This window comes from Anguilla anguilla, chromosome 16, assembly GCF_013347855.1.
Source record: "Anguilla anguilla isolate fAngAng1 chromosome 16, fAngAng1.pri, whole genome shotgun sequence".
NCBI classification, from domain to species: Eukaryota; Metazoa; Chordata; class Actinopteri; order Anguilliformes; family Anguillidae; genus Anguilla; species Anguilla anguilla.
This window is the reverse complement of record NC_049216.1, coordinates 10245304-10261418: the sequence shown is the minus strand read 5'-3', so window position 1 is coordinate 10261418 and position 16115 is coordinate 10245304. Positions and strand designations below refer to the sequence as shown.

Here is a 16115-nt window from a genome sequence, read left to right as displayed (position 1 = left end):
AGGCAAATGGAAACAGTTTCAGTTTGCTCAAAACTTACCCCGTCTTTGACGTTTTCTCACGTGTGAAAATGATTAGTCACGTAATTACTGACTGCAGTAGGTGCGGCCTGTTATGGTTACGCCAGGAAAAGTAATTTGAAACACGTGTGTTTGGCGCAAGAGAACTGTTTTTTTCGCATTCCCCTGAAAATTCGCCTTGAAATTGCATTAGGAACGTAACTACTGTATGGCACAGTCCAGACTCCTACACAGGCACTTCTGTATTTACACTGTGCTGTGCTGTGCTGTGCAGTAGGAACACTGGCAACTGCTGTGTTAACACAGTAATACAGACCTGGGCACAATACTGGCAATGAAGAAAGCAGGCTGCACTGTGTGAGGTCAGAGACACCTGGACTCCCTTTACTTTCTTACCCCTGTTATTTCCACACCCTCCTGTTTCAGGCATGTTGGCCACTTCAGTCAATGGAACTAAATGATCGAATCAGAGAAGGGGACCGGGGAGACAGGGTCGTACACTAATTTGATTTAATTCTCTCACTCACTCTCCCATGCCCTCTTGTATCTTTTGTTTCTAAAAAAAATTGGAAGTCAAAGCTGAGGGCTCAAAACACCAACAAACTAAGACCCAGAGGCCTCTTCCTGTTCCCACCCCTACTCCGTGGGGCAGAGAGAAAACAACCAATGGCTGCTCACCAAGACGTGCTGACATTCAGAGCTCAAGAGTAACTACAAGCAGGGCAAATATATGGTGTGTTATGTAAGCCTTTAGGCATGAAAAACAGGAGAGGCACGTGGCAAAGTGAGCATAGTGTGTAGGGGGAGGAGTTCTCCTCTAGGGGGAGCCCTCCTCTAGAAATGGAAGACCCTAGCAGACCTGTTTCAGAGGCTGAAAATTCTCCTTCTGTCTTTCCTTCCTCATGTAACTCCTGTCCCTTTAGTGTCATCAGCACTAGAAACTCTAGTCCAGCTGCCTCTGGTTTGATTGTTTGCAGCAGTTTTGCATTGCACATTAAATGCTGGTACTGAGTCCAGCATGTTCATTAGTATGAGTACCCTCACAGGGGACATTCTGGGCTTGCCCTTCCAGACCTAGGCAAATGTGACTTCCAGTCATGTGACTTCTGACTTCCTATAATGTGGCCATTGCCCTGTTGCATTAGCGTTAGCGTCTATGCAGGTGTGCATTAACCCAGAGACCTTAATGTAGGTCAGTGCATAAAGACACAGATCCAAGAGAACTTAAAACCACAAGGACCACAATGCACTGCACTGCTCTGTGGCCCGTTGGAGGAAGACAGACTTGCATCACATAACAAAATCACCCTATTTGGAACAGAATCAGGAGGACCAGAGGCTCACCACCATCAGTACCAGTTTTTTTTTTTTTTTTCTGGTCAACTCCTTTATTTATCTACAATAGTTTTGGGGGTAGGGAAGGGGGTAGGAGCTTTTCCTTTGAACCCCTGCCCCAACACCAGACCAGGAGTACCTTTCCTCCTGCTCTTTCTCCTCACCCTTTTCTACTCCTCATCCTCACTTTGTGAGATATGACTCCCTGTGAGATTATTACACAAGTCATAGACTTCAGAGAGTAAAGACAAGATGGCCGCAGACGTAAAATAAGGACACTACACAATACAAAATGGCCAACAAAAGACATCATACAGTATACAATCATAGCATTATGAAACTCTGGCATCTTTTCCCTCATGAAAAAGAGGTCCCAGATTGTTTCACATTTTTAACAAGATTAAAATGTCTCTTAGTTATAAAAAACAAAAACAAAAAAAAAACAACTATGAAACAGATGAGAAGATATTTGCACAAAAATTCCATCTGGCAGCATTATGAGCGCCTACTGTTGCGGGCGCCATTTTGTATCAGGCGGTGCTGGTTTCCTCGTTCGTCCCGTCCCTCCTCACACACCGCGCACCTGCGTAAGCCTCGCTCACTTCAGGGAACGGCCATTTTAGGCTCGCGCTCGTCTCTTAATGTTTTGCGGCGGCCTTCCCCTGCGTGTGGGAAAAGGGGGCGGGATCGCCGCAGCGCGCCCGCGGGAAGGTGAAGTTCATCGTCGTAGAAAAAGCGCCGCGTGAAAGACGGCTGTAGTGTGACTCGAAGGGGGAGTCCGGAAAGCACCGCTGTCCCGAACCGGCGGGGGGGGGGGGGGGGAGTCTTTGGGATGTAGCTGGACAATGCCCGCAGGCGCGGACTGCCGTTGTCTGTGGGGAAGGAGTGCGCGCGCTGCGTTCTCGCCGCCGAGCGCCAGTGCGCTTTCCGTCACCAGGGCGGGGCACCGGCTGGGCTGCTTCGCAGGAGCGCACGCTCCCGGCGGCCATCTTGTTTGCTCGATTGCTCTGATCGGCCATCTTGTTTGTTCGATTGCTCTGATATTGACATCGAGAGATTTCCTGAGCGGGGTCAAAGGTCATCGCACTGGGCGAGGAGAGGGAAGCCTCACTACACACGCAAACTCACACACACACACACACGTAATTAAAAAATGCCGTAACTGATACACACACATTCACATACACCTCTGTAGGTGTACCCCTCTCTCGGCGCGCCTATGCGTGAGTTCTGACCACTTTTTTGAGTTTCTCAGATTTGATCCAACACCCATGTGAACAGGGTGACCCCCCTCCCTCCCCCCACACTCACAGCAGCTCAGGGGGATGAGACACAAACTGTGGCGTGGGGGTTGGGGCGGGAGGGCAACAGAATACCGCCTAGTCCCCTGAATCCTGACCATCTGACGGGGGTGCGTACTTCAGCCGAAATGTTCCTGAAACACAACATCCAAAATCACCGTTATATTCGGTCATACTGAAAATAAATCACTTTTACTGGTCAATATGGCCAATCAACACTGGAGGTCAACACTGACATAATGCATTTGTAGGACAACTGGCTAACTTTCATGAATCAGTAGTTGTTGTTACAGGCTTGCTACCAATACCCCCTCTGTTATTGCTGTTACATGCCTAATATCATAATCCCTCTATTACTGCTGTTGCACACCTGCTACCCATAATCCCTCTATTACTGCTGTTGCACACCTGCTACCCATAATCCCTCCATTACTGCTGTTGCACACCTGCTACCCATAATCCCTCTATTACTGCTGTTACACACCTGCTACCCATAATCCCTCTATTACTGCTGTTACACACCTGCTACCCATAATCCCTCTATTACTGCTGTTACACACCTGCTACCCATAATCCCTCTATTACTGCTGTTACACACCTGCTACCCATAATCCCTCTATTACTGCTGTTACACACCTGCTACCCATAATCCCTCTATTACTGCTGTTACACACCTGCTACCCATAATCCCTCAATTACTGCTGTTACACACCTGCTACCCATAATCCCTCTATTACTGCTGTTACACACCTGCTACCCATAATCCCTCTATTACTGCTGTTACACACCTGCTACCCATAATCCCTCTATTACTGCTGTTACACACCTGCTACCCATAATCCCTCTATTACTGCTGTTACACACCTGCTACCCATAATCCCTCTATTACTGCTGTTACACACCTGCTACCCATAATCCCTCTATTACTGCTGTTACACACCTGCTACCCATAATCCCTCAATTACTGCTGTTACACACCTGCTACCCATAATCCCTCAATTACTGCTGTTACACACCTGCTACCCATAATCCCTCAATTACTGCTGTTACACACCTGCTACCCATAATCCCTCTATTACTGCTGTTACACACCTGCTACCCATAATCCCTCTATTACTGCTGTTACACACCTGCTACCCATAATCCCTCTATTACTGCTGTTGCACACCTGCTACCCATAATCCCTCTATTACTGCTGTTACACACCTGCTACCCATAATCCCTCTATTACTGCTGTTACACACCTGCTACCCATAATCCCTCTATTACTGCTGTTACACACCTGCTACCCATAATCCCTCTATTACTGCTGTTACACACCTGCTACCCATAATCCCTCTATTATTGCTGTTACATGCCTGCTGCTATAGGCCTGCTACCCACAATCCCTCTATTACTGCTGTTACATGTCTGTTACCCATAATCCCTTTCGCAGTACCTTGTTGTGAGTCCATGGGCGGCTGCTTGCAGTCCTGCGCCCGATGGCCGCTCACTCCACAGTTGTAGCAAGACATGATCCCCGCCTTCTTGTGCCCCGAGCTGCCGTTTCCCAGCATGCCCTGGGGCTGGTACACGCCGGCCCCGCCCCCGAGGAAGCCCTGCATGGGCGGCAAGACGAAGCCGGGCTGCGTCTCGTGGGGCAGGCTGCCGCTGTAGAGGGGCGGGGCCACCAGGGGGTAGGAGAAGGGCGCGGCCGAAACGCTGTGCTGCTGGGGGTGGTGGGGGCCGGCCAGGAGGGGGCTGAGGTGCAGGAGGGGCCCGAGCGTGAAGACGGGTGGGCCGGAGAAGGGGTGCTGGAAGTAGCCGGCGTAGCTGGCGGGCAGCGCGCTGTAGGAGCCGCAGTTTCCGCTGCAGCCGCAGGAGCTGCAGACGCAGACGGACGCCGCGTTCGCCTGCGCGCCGTCCGCCCCGGGGGCGGGGCCAGGGCCAGGGCCGGGGCTGGAGCTGGGAGGGGCCGCGCCGGCCGCCGCCACGGCGCCGCTGCTCACGCAGTAGGTGTTGCCGGGCACCGTCGCCATGGGGACGCTGCTGCTGGCCGTCGCCGCGGAGATGCTGCAGACCGTCGCCATGGGGACGCTGCTGACCGTCGCCATGGGGACGCCGCTGACCGACGGGAGGAAGCCGCCCGGCCGGGAGTGGGCGTAGTGCTGGGCGCGGTGGGCGGGGTCGGGGGGCAGGGAGGGGGACAGCTGCAGCTGCAGAGGGGGGTGCGTGACGTGGTGCAGGGTGTTGGAGGTGGTGGTGAGGGCCACGCTGGTCTCCACCATGGACCCCGGCGGGGACAGCAGCGCGGCCAGGGGCCCCTGGTGGGCGGGGCCAGAGCCGTCCTGCAGGCCGGGCGGGGCCACCTCCACGCTGAGGCCGAGGAAGCGCCCCTCCAGCCTCACGGCCCCGCCTGGTCCCGGCGGCTTGGCCCGCTCGTCCACGCAGAGGGAGGACAGGAGGGGCGTGAGCGGGGGAGGGGGCGGGGGGCGGGGCTTACGGGGGGAGCTCAGGATGCGGGTGGGGGAGAGCAGGGGCAGGTGGTAGGGGGAGGGCGAGGGGGAGGGGTCGTTCTGCACCGGCAGAACCTGGGCGGTGGGGCGGCTGGGTCCGGTCGGCACGGTGTGGTTCAGCAGAACGCAGGAGCGGTCCTTCTCCCCCACATCTGAACTGGACTCCGGCCCTAGTGGGAGGGAGGCAGAACTGAAACCGTGTGCCCGAAACCCCTTCGGCGCCCCCTGTGGCTTTAACAGGAACTGCGCTCAGCACCTGACACACAGAGTCTCCTCTCATGACAGGCCTAGACCCATCAGCCCCGCCCCCTGATTCTGGATACTAACATGCTATTGGTCAGCTGGGAAACAGTCATTCTCAATCTACAGCTCTTAGAAGAAATGTGTTCCTCAAACATAACCGCAGTCCTTTCAAGCAGAAAGAGCAACCAGTCACCTCCCAGCTACAGAGCAGAAACAGGAACCAATCAAATGAAAGAATCCAGTCTTAGATGGCGGGTCTACAACCACACAGAGGAGCCACGGGGGGCACGGAAAGTTGGCATAGCGACTGGCAGGTCCTTACTTCTGTGGAGGTCTTTGGCTCTCTCGAAAGCGTCGTCCCGGGACAGGGGGGCCATGGGGCTGGAGGGAGAGCTGCAGTACCCCGAGGAAGAGCTGCTGTCCCGCGGGAACGAGAGAGGGCCGGTCTCCACCTCTACACGCAGCTCTGACACACACACACGCACAGACACATACACAAACACATACACACACACACACACAGACACACATACAAACACATACACACCCACACACACACACACACACAGACACGCACAAACACACACACAGACACACACACACACACACACATACACAGACACGCACAGACACACATACAAACACACACACACACACACACACAGACACACACACACACACACACGCACAGACACACACACAGACACACATACAAACACATACACACCCACACACACACACACACACAGACACGCACAAACACACACACAGACACACACACACACACACACATACACAGACACGCACAGACACACATACAAACACACACACACACACACACGCACAAACACATACACAGACACACACACACACACACACACGCACAAACACATACACAGACACACACACGCACAAACACATACACAGACACACACACACAGACACACATACAAACACACACACAGACACGCACAGACACACACACAGACACGCACCATCACACACACACAAACACATACACAGACACGCACAGACACACACACACACACACATGCACAAACACACACACAGACACACACACACACACACGCACAAACACATACACAGACACGCACAGACACACACACACACACATGCACAAACACATACACAGACACACACAGACACACACACACAGACACACATACAGACACACACACAGACACACACATACAAACACATACACAGACACACACAGACACACACACAGACACACACACACAGACACACATACAAACACACATACAGACCCACACACAGACAAACACAGAACATAAACAAAGAACATAAACATCCATACACACAGAACATAAATACACAAACACAATGCACCCACAGACACACACATACACAGACACACAAACCCACATACAGACACACACAGACACACACAGAACATGAGTATTTGTACTACAGCTGTTGGCTGATGATTGATAACAACAACCTGGGCTGTGTTCTCACATAAGCTTCAGAACTACCTGTGCTGGTCTAGTATTCCACGTGTGCAGTTACTACCCACGTTGAGGATGACCTACTCTGCTGGTGTGTGGTACACCCATGATGTAGATTACATGTCTAAGCTGTGTCAGTCACCTGTGTTACCTGTGCTGAAGATTACCTGTGCTGCTGGTGGTGTGGACTGGCGTCACGGGGCTGATGTGACTGGAAGGCGTAACCCGGGCAACCCCACCGCAGGACCCTGGGAACTGTGACACCACGTACTTCTTTTCTCCAGACTTCTCCCGACTGGACAAGGAAGACAATGACATCATCAGCAACCTAATCCAGCACCGAGAATAGCATCATCACAAACCCTGTTCAGCACCTAAAATAACACCTCCACCAATCCCACTCATCACAGGTAATGACATCAACATCAATCCCACTAATCACAGGTAATGACATCAACACCAATCCCACTCATCACAGACAATGACGTCATCACCAATCCCACTCACGCAGGTAATGACATCATCACCGATCCCACTCATCACAGATACTGACATCATCAATCCCACTCATCACACATAACGTGACATTATCCCCTTTCTTACCTGTGAGAGGAAATGACAAAGTAGTAAGTATAAGTAATAAGTAAGAAATAGTCCTAAAGACAGTGCTGATGACTATGCACATCACTATTGAGCCACATATGTAACGTGCCTGTTGTCTTAAAGACTTTTCATCAATAAAACAACTGTAAATATAGTAATGGAGAGTATTCATAAAGCACAAAAAACATTTCACGCATGAAATAAGCAAGTGTGAATATGGCACACCATAATATATAATTTATCTGATTTCAACAAAAGAATGTGCTGCCTTTCACTACCCACTGTGACAGCTAGAGGGCGCAACAGGGCACATGTTAACCCTGCAGGATGCAGTGCTCGGGCTGACCCAAAGACAGAGGGAACCGCAGTAAAACTGTAAATCTGCCGGCCCAAGATGCAGACAGAGGTCTCCAGATACAGGCGCGGTCCATTAGTGACGTCTGGGGATTCTGACGATATCTCCCCCTCCAGGTACATCTAATCTGGATCCCCATTCAGGGCAGGTTAACTAAGCCCTCCGTTATCCCATGCCTTACATTAATGTTTAACAGCACCCTGACCCGTGCGCCTCTACGCAGAACACACCCCTCTCTCTCTCTCTTTACTGCTCTTCCTCTCATTTCTACACAAACGCCTTCCCCCATGCGTGAAATACAGATGCGGGATTGGCTGTCATAGAGAACAGTGAAATACTGGCGCAGGATTGGCTGTCATAGAGAACAGTGAAATACAGATGCAGGATTGGCTGTCATAGAGAACAGTGAAATACAGATGCAGGATTGGCTGTCATAAAGGAGAGCAGTGAAATACAGATGCAAGATTGGCTGTTGTAGAGAACAGTAAAATACAGACACATGATTGGCTGTCATAGAGAACAGTGAAATACAGGCGCAGGATTGGCTGTCGTAGAGGAGAGCAGTGAAATACAGACACGTGATTGGCTGTTGTAGAAAACAGTGTAATACAGAAGCAGGATTGGCTGTCATAGAGGAGAGCAGTGAAATACAGACACGTGATTGTCTGTCATAGAGAACAGTGGTATACAGTCGCAGCATTGACTGTCATAGAGGAAATCAATGTAATACAGGCACAGAATTGGCTGTTGTAGAGAAGAGCAATGTAATACAGACACAGATTGGCTGTCGTAGAGGAAAGCAGTGTAATACAGACACAGGATTGGCTGTAGAACAGGATAGGAGGGGTGAGGCCAGAGACAGAATGTCTGATTCTGCCCGGGCAGGAATGCAGTATAACAGCATTACACACAAGCCGGACCCCGCTAGCATTGCAGGCACTAGGCTAATGTTGGTCTAGCGTTACAGAGCAAGAAATCTCATGCAAATCGACTCCACTCAACCTGCTCCAACTAGCCTCTGACTCACCGCCACGCTCTCACAACTAACCCCTGCCTATTAGCCAGCACCAGGGGAACCAGCAGAGACAACTCTGTATCTATCACACACACACACACACATATACACACACACACACACCCGTACGCACACACACACACACACACACACACACACACACACACACGTACACACACGCACACACATTGTTAGAGACTTAGCTCCTGTCTCTGACCCCTGCTCTCTGGGGATAACAAAGCAATGGTTCCCACAGCAGCAGTGCATCGTGGGATACATGGGCAGGACTCACTTCTGCAGCTCCAGCTGGGTCTTCAGCTTCTTCTTGGCCCCCTGGGTGAGGTCATACTTATTCAGATCTTCCTCCGTGAGTGCAAGGAACTGTGGGAAGGAAACGGGCAGGCCATGAGACGAGAAAGCGAGAGAGAGAGAGAGGAAAGGAAGGTGAAGGGAAAATATCCAACTGAACTATCCCTAATTCAGTGCTCACTTGCATCCCCCCAGTTCCCCACACTAGCCCCTCACATTATATTAGGTAAAGTCATTTTCTGAATGGGTTTCTCTTCCCCAACTGACACCTTAATGCCCCTCCCCTATCTTAGGCTCCTCCCACATGAAGGCCCACCTTTTCCATGGTCAGCTGCTTGAACACCGGGTAGTACTTGTGGAGGCGGAGCTTGCGCAGCCAATCCAGAATCCCGTTCTGCTCAGGGCCAGCCTGGGGCTGCGGGGCGGGGCTCCGGCCCGGCGTTTGGGAAAGGGCGCCCTCGCCCACGGACCCGACGCCGAGGGGCAGGACGGGGGCGGACCCCGGGGGCAGGAGGGGCGTGGCAGGGTAGGGCTGGAGAGAGCAGTGGCCGCTGATGACCGGCTGGATGCTGGCCACTCCGCAGATGGGCCTGGGGGTCGGGGGCGAGGACAGTAAGAACCGCGGGCTCTCAAAATGGCTGACACCTTCCCGCCCGCTCTGTAAACTCGAGGGAGGATATGGCGTTTTGATAGTCCTGAGATGTAACACTGATATTCTCCACTTCTGTGCATTGCTCTGGATAAGAGCGTCTGCTAATTGGCTGTAATTTAATGTAATGTAATGTAATGGAATGGTGGAATGGTGATTGTGAGTCATCCGTCACCGCCCAATAACATTGTAAAAACCCTGCGCCGTACTGTAGTTCATTCCACAATAGTAAGGTCTCTGATAGAGTTGTTAGCATTGTTCAGCTAGAGCAGTGGTCTCAACCCTGGTCCTGGAAAGCTACAGGGTCGGCTGGTTTTTGTTTTCACCTTAAAATCAGCACCCAATTGAGACCCAAGACACCAGGCGAGTTGAGTTAACTGTGTAATCAACTGCTCTAATTGATTCATGAAGGGCAGTCACTATTAAAACCAGCAGACCCTGTACCTCTCCAGGACCAGGGTTGGAGACCACTGAGCTAGAGGGTGCACATGCTAGCTTAGAGACAACATAGAAAAATTACACCATAGCTGGCATTAATTTTCATTGGTTTCCCCAGTAAACACAATCATAGCATTGCAAACATTTATAAACACTCCAATTCCGTATTCTGGTTTTATTTTAAACATCTCCACACCAAGTTACTGAACTAACGTACCACATACCACATTTACTCGCGTTTACGGGTTCACGAAAAGGACCCGATACTGGGGCTTAGGCTGCCTTTCAGCTGCCTGTTTTGTGTCGATGCAAGCGCAGTGCATCCAACAGGGACTGTTCCACCCCGGGGGAGGGAATAATGACGTCCGATGTAAGTAATGGAAAACTGTATTTAATCCCTCGGGGGAAAGGAACGTGGGGAAGGGTGTGCATGTTATTTTTACTTCTCTTTTATTATCACGCTTTGTTCAGTTATATTGTATCCTCCTCCGTTGAGTAGTTTCTGTTGTTCAAGAGAGGGAATCGGTGGTGCATTTAAGCAAATGTATTCAGTTGGAGTGGTGCTGTAGGTGAGTGGACTGCCAATGCAAATGCCAACTGCTAACTGTATAAGCCAAAGTACTGTATATAGTATCTGGGAAATACACTTACGTTGACCGGGTTGGGGACTTGGCACTGAGCACGTTATCGCCCTGCACTGTGAATAATAAACACCTGTGCACTGAAAGTGCTATTGCGTCCTAGCCGCCGTTGAGAAACCGTAATAGTGCCCGGAGTGGGCAAGCACTACCCTCGCCCCCCAAAGCTGGGCGTGGCAGTGATTATCCACTGCACTCATCTCCCTTCTCCTGGCTCTCCCATCACCAGCAGGACAAACCAGACCACAGTCCTGGAGCTAAATGTTGGGTCAGTGCTAGACGCTAACAGATCCAAACCCTCACAGTCCAGAGGTCATTGTTTACTATCTGAATGTTCAGACTTCTTAGCACTTTTGAGAAGTGCTGACCACTCCACACCTTCCCTACAGTTGTTATGGTAACGGTTATTTGCTTGTAGTTGCCAGAGATTATCCTCCAGTGGCTTGATCTTAGCAGCTAGCTCTTAGCGGTTACCTCCCAGCAGTAAAACCCTAGCGGTTACCTCCTAGTGGTTAAATCCTACTGATTAGGTTAGCTCCTAATGCTTGGATCCTAGCAATTAGATCTTACCACCACACAGTTAGAACTTAGTGGTTAGCTTCTAGGCTATTAGTCAATGGTAATGTATTTGTAAACCGGACACCTGACGGATTGTGTGCTCTTGCCTTGTAAAACAGAGCCCCCCCCCCAACCACCATCCCCACCCTGAGAGCCCTTTGAAGTGGACTTCCTCAGCTGCAGTAATGAATTTTGGAGAGGGGGGTGGAGGTCTCAGTGAAGCTACATGCCTTGTTTATCACTCGCAAACAGATGGTGCTCCACCTAACCAAGCTCCTCACGAAGCGGGGCGAGAGTGGGGGATGAACGAGAGGTACAGGTGTGTGTGTATGTGTGTGTGCGTGTGTCTGTGTGTCTGTGTGTATGTGTGTGTCTGTGTGCGCGTGTGTATGTTACCTCGGTAGGCTGTTGGCCCCTCTGTACTGCAATGAACAGGCAAGATCTGTAGGGGGAGCAAAGGCTTCGGTTTCCATCAGTAGAACACATTCAGCTGATCATCAGCTGGTTACACACAACAAGCTTAACAGACATCACCAGCTGCTTCACTTCATCTTCTGGACCCCGCAGTACAGTGGACCTGATAAATCACATGACCCCACAGTACAGTGCAGCTTAAAACTCACATGACCCCACAGTACAGTGGAGTTTAAAACTCACATGACCCCACAGTACAGTGGAGTTTAAAACTCACATGACCCCACAGTACAGTGCAGCTTAAAACTCACATGACCCAGCAGTACAGTGGATCTGATAAATCACATGACCTCACAGTACAGTGTAGGTGATAAATCACATTACCCAGCAGTACAGTAGAGCTGATAATTCACATGACCCCACAGCACAGTGGATTTGATAAATCACGACTCCACAGTACACTGGACCTGATAAATCACATGACCCACTGCACAGTGTAGCTGATAAATCACATGACCTCACAGTACAGTGTAGCTGATAAATCACATGACCTCACAGTACAGTGGAGCTGATATATCACATGACCCAGCAGTACAAGTGCCATATAAGACACTTTTCTGTATTATTATTGTGCACCAGTGTGTCTGATGGAGGATGAACATGTTTACACTCACTGCTCTACCATCACAATCAAAGTAATTTAATTTGACTTAACAGTTTATTTGACAAGGCCAATGCACATTAATAACATGACTGCAAATGTTCCAGAGTTAGCTAAGGAGGCTAGTTTCCATCTGTAGTCCCTGGGAAGTGACTGGAATGTAACATTACATTGGCATAAAAACTGCACAGCTTTAATGAACAGCCTGGCTGTTTAATTGCTTACGAGGCAAGTAAGCCCTGGCGTCTGTTGGAAACTGGCATCTACTGGAGTTTCTCACTTACGTAGAGAATGGACTACAATTCAGACTAAAACTACGCTACTTATCTTCCAGTTTTTACGATGTAAGGCCACCATTTTAAAAGATCTTGATATGATAAAAAGACTACGTGAACTGAAAAGCAGCCTACATTTAGCATCATGTGACTAATCAGCTCCACCGTTGTGCTGGGTCATGTGACTAATCAGCTCCACTGTCCTGTTGGGTCATGTGATTAATCAGCTCCACTGTTGTGCTGGGTCATGTGATTAATCAGCTCCACTGTTGTGCTGGGTCATGTGATTAATCAGCTCCACTGTTCTGCTGGGTCATGTGACTAATCAGCTCCACTGTCCTGTTGGGTCATGTGATTAATCAGCTCCACCGTTGTGCTGGGTCATGTGATTAATCAGCTCCACTGTTGTGCTGGGTCATGTGATTAATCAGCTCCACCGTTGTGCTGGGTCATGTGATTAATCAGCTCCACCGTTGTGCTGGGTCATGTGATTAATCAGCTCCACTGTTGTGCTGGGTCATGAGACTAAGCAGCTTCACTGTTCTGCTGGATTATGTGGCTAATCAGCTCCACTGTTCTGTTGGGTTATGTGACTAATGAGGTCCATTGTGCTGCTGGGTTACATGACTAATCAGCTCCACTGTGCTGCTGGGTTACATGACTAATCAGCTCCACTGTTCTGCTGGGTTACATGACTAATCAGCTCCACTGTGCTGCTGGGTTACATGACTAATCAGCTCCACTGTTCTGCTGGGTTACATGACTAATCAGCTCCACTGTTCTGCTGGGTTACATGACTAATCAGCTCCACTGTGCTGCTGGGTTATGTGTTCAAATCTGCAAGCGTTGCAGATTTGAACACACATTTGAAACCTGCTTGTTCTCTCATGGCTTGATTATTTCTGCACTGAAATGTGCAAAATATCATATTTCAGCTCATTTTGTTCCAAGTAGATGAAAATACAAGCCATGGAAAATCAGTTGAAGGTAATAATCATAAGACTGGGGATAACCTGAGCCACTGTCTCAACTTGCACCAGGCTATACATGATTCAATTTATCCACAGCGTCCAGTCCAACAAACTTCCAAACACAGCAAGTTAGCCAATTTATTGAGCCATGCTAAAGGGCTGAGCTCATTACACAGCATGTGTAATATATTAAAGCCTATCTAATTCTGCACTGACACGGGTATCATCACACCACAAACTATCAAAAAAAATCCATTGGAATGGCAAAAACAGTTTTTTAAACTGAAATGCACTTACACATAATTCAGCGCACTTGCCATGACTACTCATGGAATCAGTAAAATGATGAACTGTTACTAAATGAATTGCCAAATGACTAATTTCACACATGGTTGCCTAGAAACGTGGAGGTGGCTCAAGTTCACCCAGAGGCCGAACTCACCCCATTCCCCTCTACTAGCAGCATAAAACTTGCCTCTTGGTTTTTCAGGCTGCAGAATATTTATAAACTTTTTTCTTTTCGCTTCTTCCACTCACACACTCACTTGTGGCCTGTTCTAAAGAGCTTAGCTCCAGCTCCACTCTAATTTTCCAAATGAGATGCCACTTGATAGAATTTTATTCAATTTAATTTACCTTAAATTAAATCAACTGAATATAAAACTGATTTAATTGTCTCTGGTACCACCACACTGGCAATGTCTATAAGTTAGCTAGCAACCACACTTTAAGTGTAGTGGGAGACATACAAACTGTTTTCCCGTTAATGGTGATGCATTTCCTTACTGAAGACTCTCTGCTCTTGTTAGAGCATCTAATGGAAATTTGAGGGCAAGTACATATTTCACTGTGCTGTGCCTGTCACTCAAACACAAATATTAAACATACACACACACACGTACACACACACACACACACACTGCCCAATTCTACAGTGAATATTCACTGACAGGCTCAAAAAGGACACCCCACACAAACACATCACACAGACCACATAAATCCCCACTGAAATCCCCTGCCCACAAGACCAGGCTCCCAGACACAGAGAAAAGAGTCAGAAGAGAGAGGGCGGAGTCTTACTGGCACTGGGAGGGGGCAGGGTTACCGGGGCGATACTGAAGAACTGCCTGATTTGGTCACGTTTCAGAAGGTGAGGCGGGAGTGTCGTCAGGCACCTGGCAGACAAGAACAGACGTTGGTCAGGTGACAGGGACCACTGCAGCTCTATGGTTACCGATGCCCCAACCTGCCATGCTCCGCCCCTCACTCGCTATGCTCCACCCCCATCCATACAGCTCCACCCCTCACTCGCTATGCTCCACCCCCATCCATACAGCTCCACCCCTCACTCGCTATGCTCCACCCCCATCCATACAGCTCCACCCCTCACTCGCTATGCTCCACCCCCATCCATACAGCTCCACCCCTCACTCGCTATGCTCCACCCCATCCATACAGCTCCACCCCTCACTCGCTATGCTCCACCCCCATCCATACAGCTCCACCCCTCACTCGCTATGCTCCACCCCCATCCATACAGCTCCACCCCTCACTCGCTATGCTCCACCCCATCCATACAGATCCACCCCTCACTTGCTAAGCTCCACCCCCATCCATACAGCTCCACCCCTCACGTGCTAAGCTCCACCCCCAGCTGTACAGCCCCACCCCTCACTTGCTAAGCTCCACCCCCATCCATATAGCCCCACCCCTCACCCGCTATACTCCACCTCCATCCATACAGCTCCAGCCCACACCTTCACCCCGGAAAGCTCTATCTCTCCCCCTTCAGCTCTCACACCCCGGTGAGCAGTGTCACTCAAGTGCCCTCAAGTACCTGGGGTCGGGTTCGGGGGTGGAGTCCAGGCCAGTGGACTGGGGCAGGAACTTCTCCAGGCTGTCGTCGGGGAAGAGCTGTGAGATCTGCGGAAGAGCACAGTGAGTACAGAGGGCTGCTTGCCACGGCTAATGGGTTTCCCAGAGTCAGCCATCCACTGGGCAACGGCACTGGGAAATACGTCATTACATAATAACACACCCTACTTATATACACGTGCACACACACACACACACACACACATACACATACACGTGCGTGCACACACACATGCACATACACACACACACAAACATACACCCACACATACACACACACACAGAAACGTGTGTGCAGGCACACACACATACACGTGTATGCACACACACATACACACACATAGAAACGTGCATCCAGGCAGGCTTATCCACACACACAAACACAGGCATGCTCACACACAATCACGTGCGAGCGCACACACACACAGATTCAGAGGACATAGCTTTGTTGATTTGAGCTTAATGATGAACA

At 50.0% G+C, this 16115-nt stretch overlaps 1 protein-coding gene across 1 annotated transcript in view; it reads right to left on the bottom strand.

The window, feature by feature from the left end:
* Positions 1-1347: 1347 nt before the first annotated feature.
* The window catches only part of zcchc14 (zinc finger, CCHC domain containing 14), a 37899-nt gene continuing 23131 nt past the window's right edge, over positions 1348-16115 (bottom strand). The window contains exons 5-13 of the mRNA XM_035396675.1: positions 15606-15691; positions 14849-14943; positions 11844-11889; positions 9481-9754; positions 9148-9236; positions 7050-7177; positions 5715-5858; positions 4093-5319; positions 1348-2788 (exon numbers count right to left, since the gene is read on the bottom strand). Of these exons, the coding sequence (XP_035252566.1) occupies positions 2733-2788; positions 4093-5319; positions 5715-5858; positions 7050-7177; positions 9148-9236; positions 9481-9754; positions 11844-11889; positions 14849-14943; positions 15606-15691 (2145 nt within the window). The 3' untranslated portion in view covers positions 1348-2732. The remainder of the gene's footprint in view (positions 2789-4092; positions 5320-5714; positions 5859-7049; positions 7178-9147; positions 9237-9480; positions 9755-11843; positions 11890-14848; positions 14944-15605; positions 15692-16115) is intronic.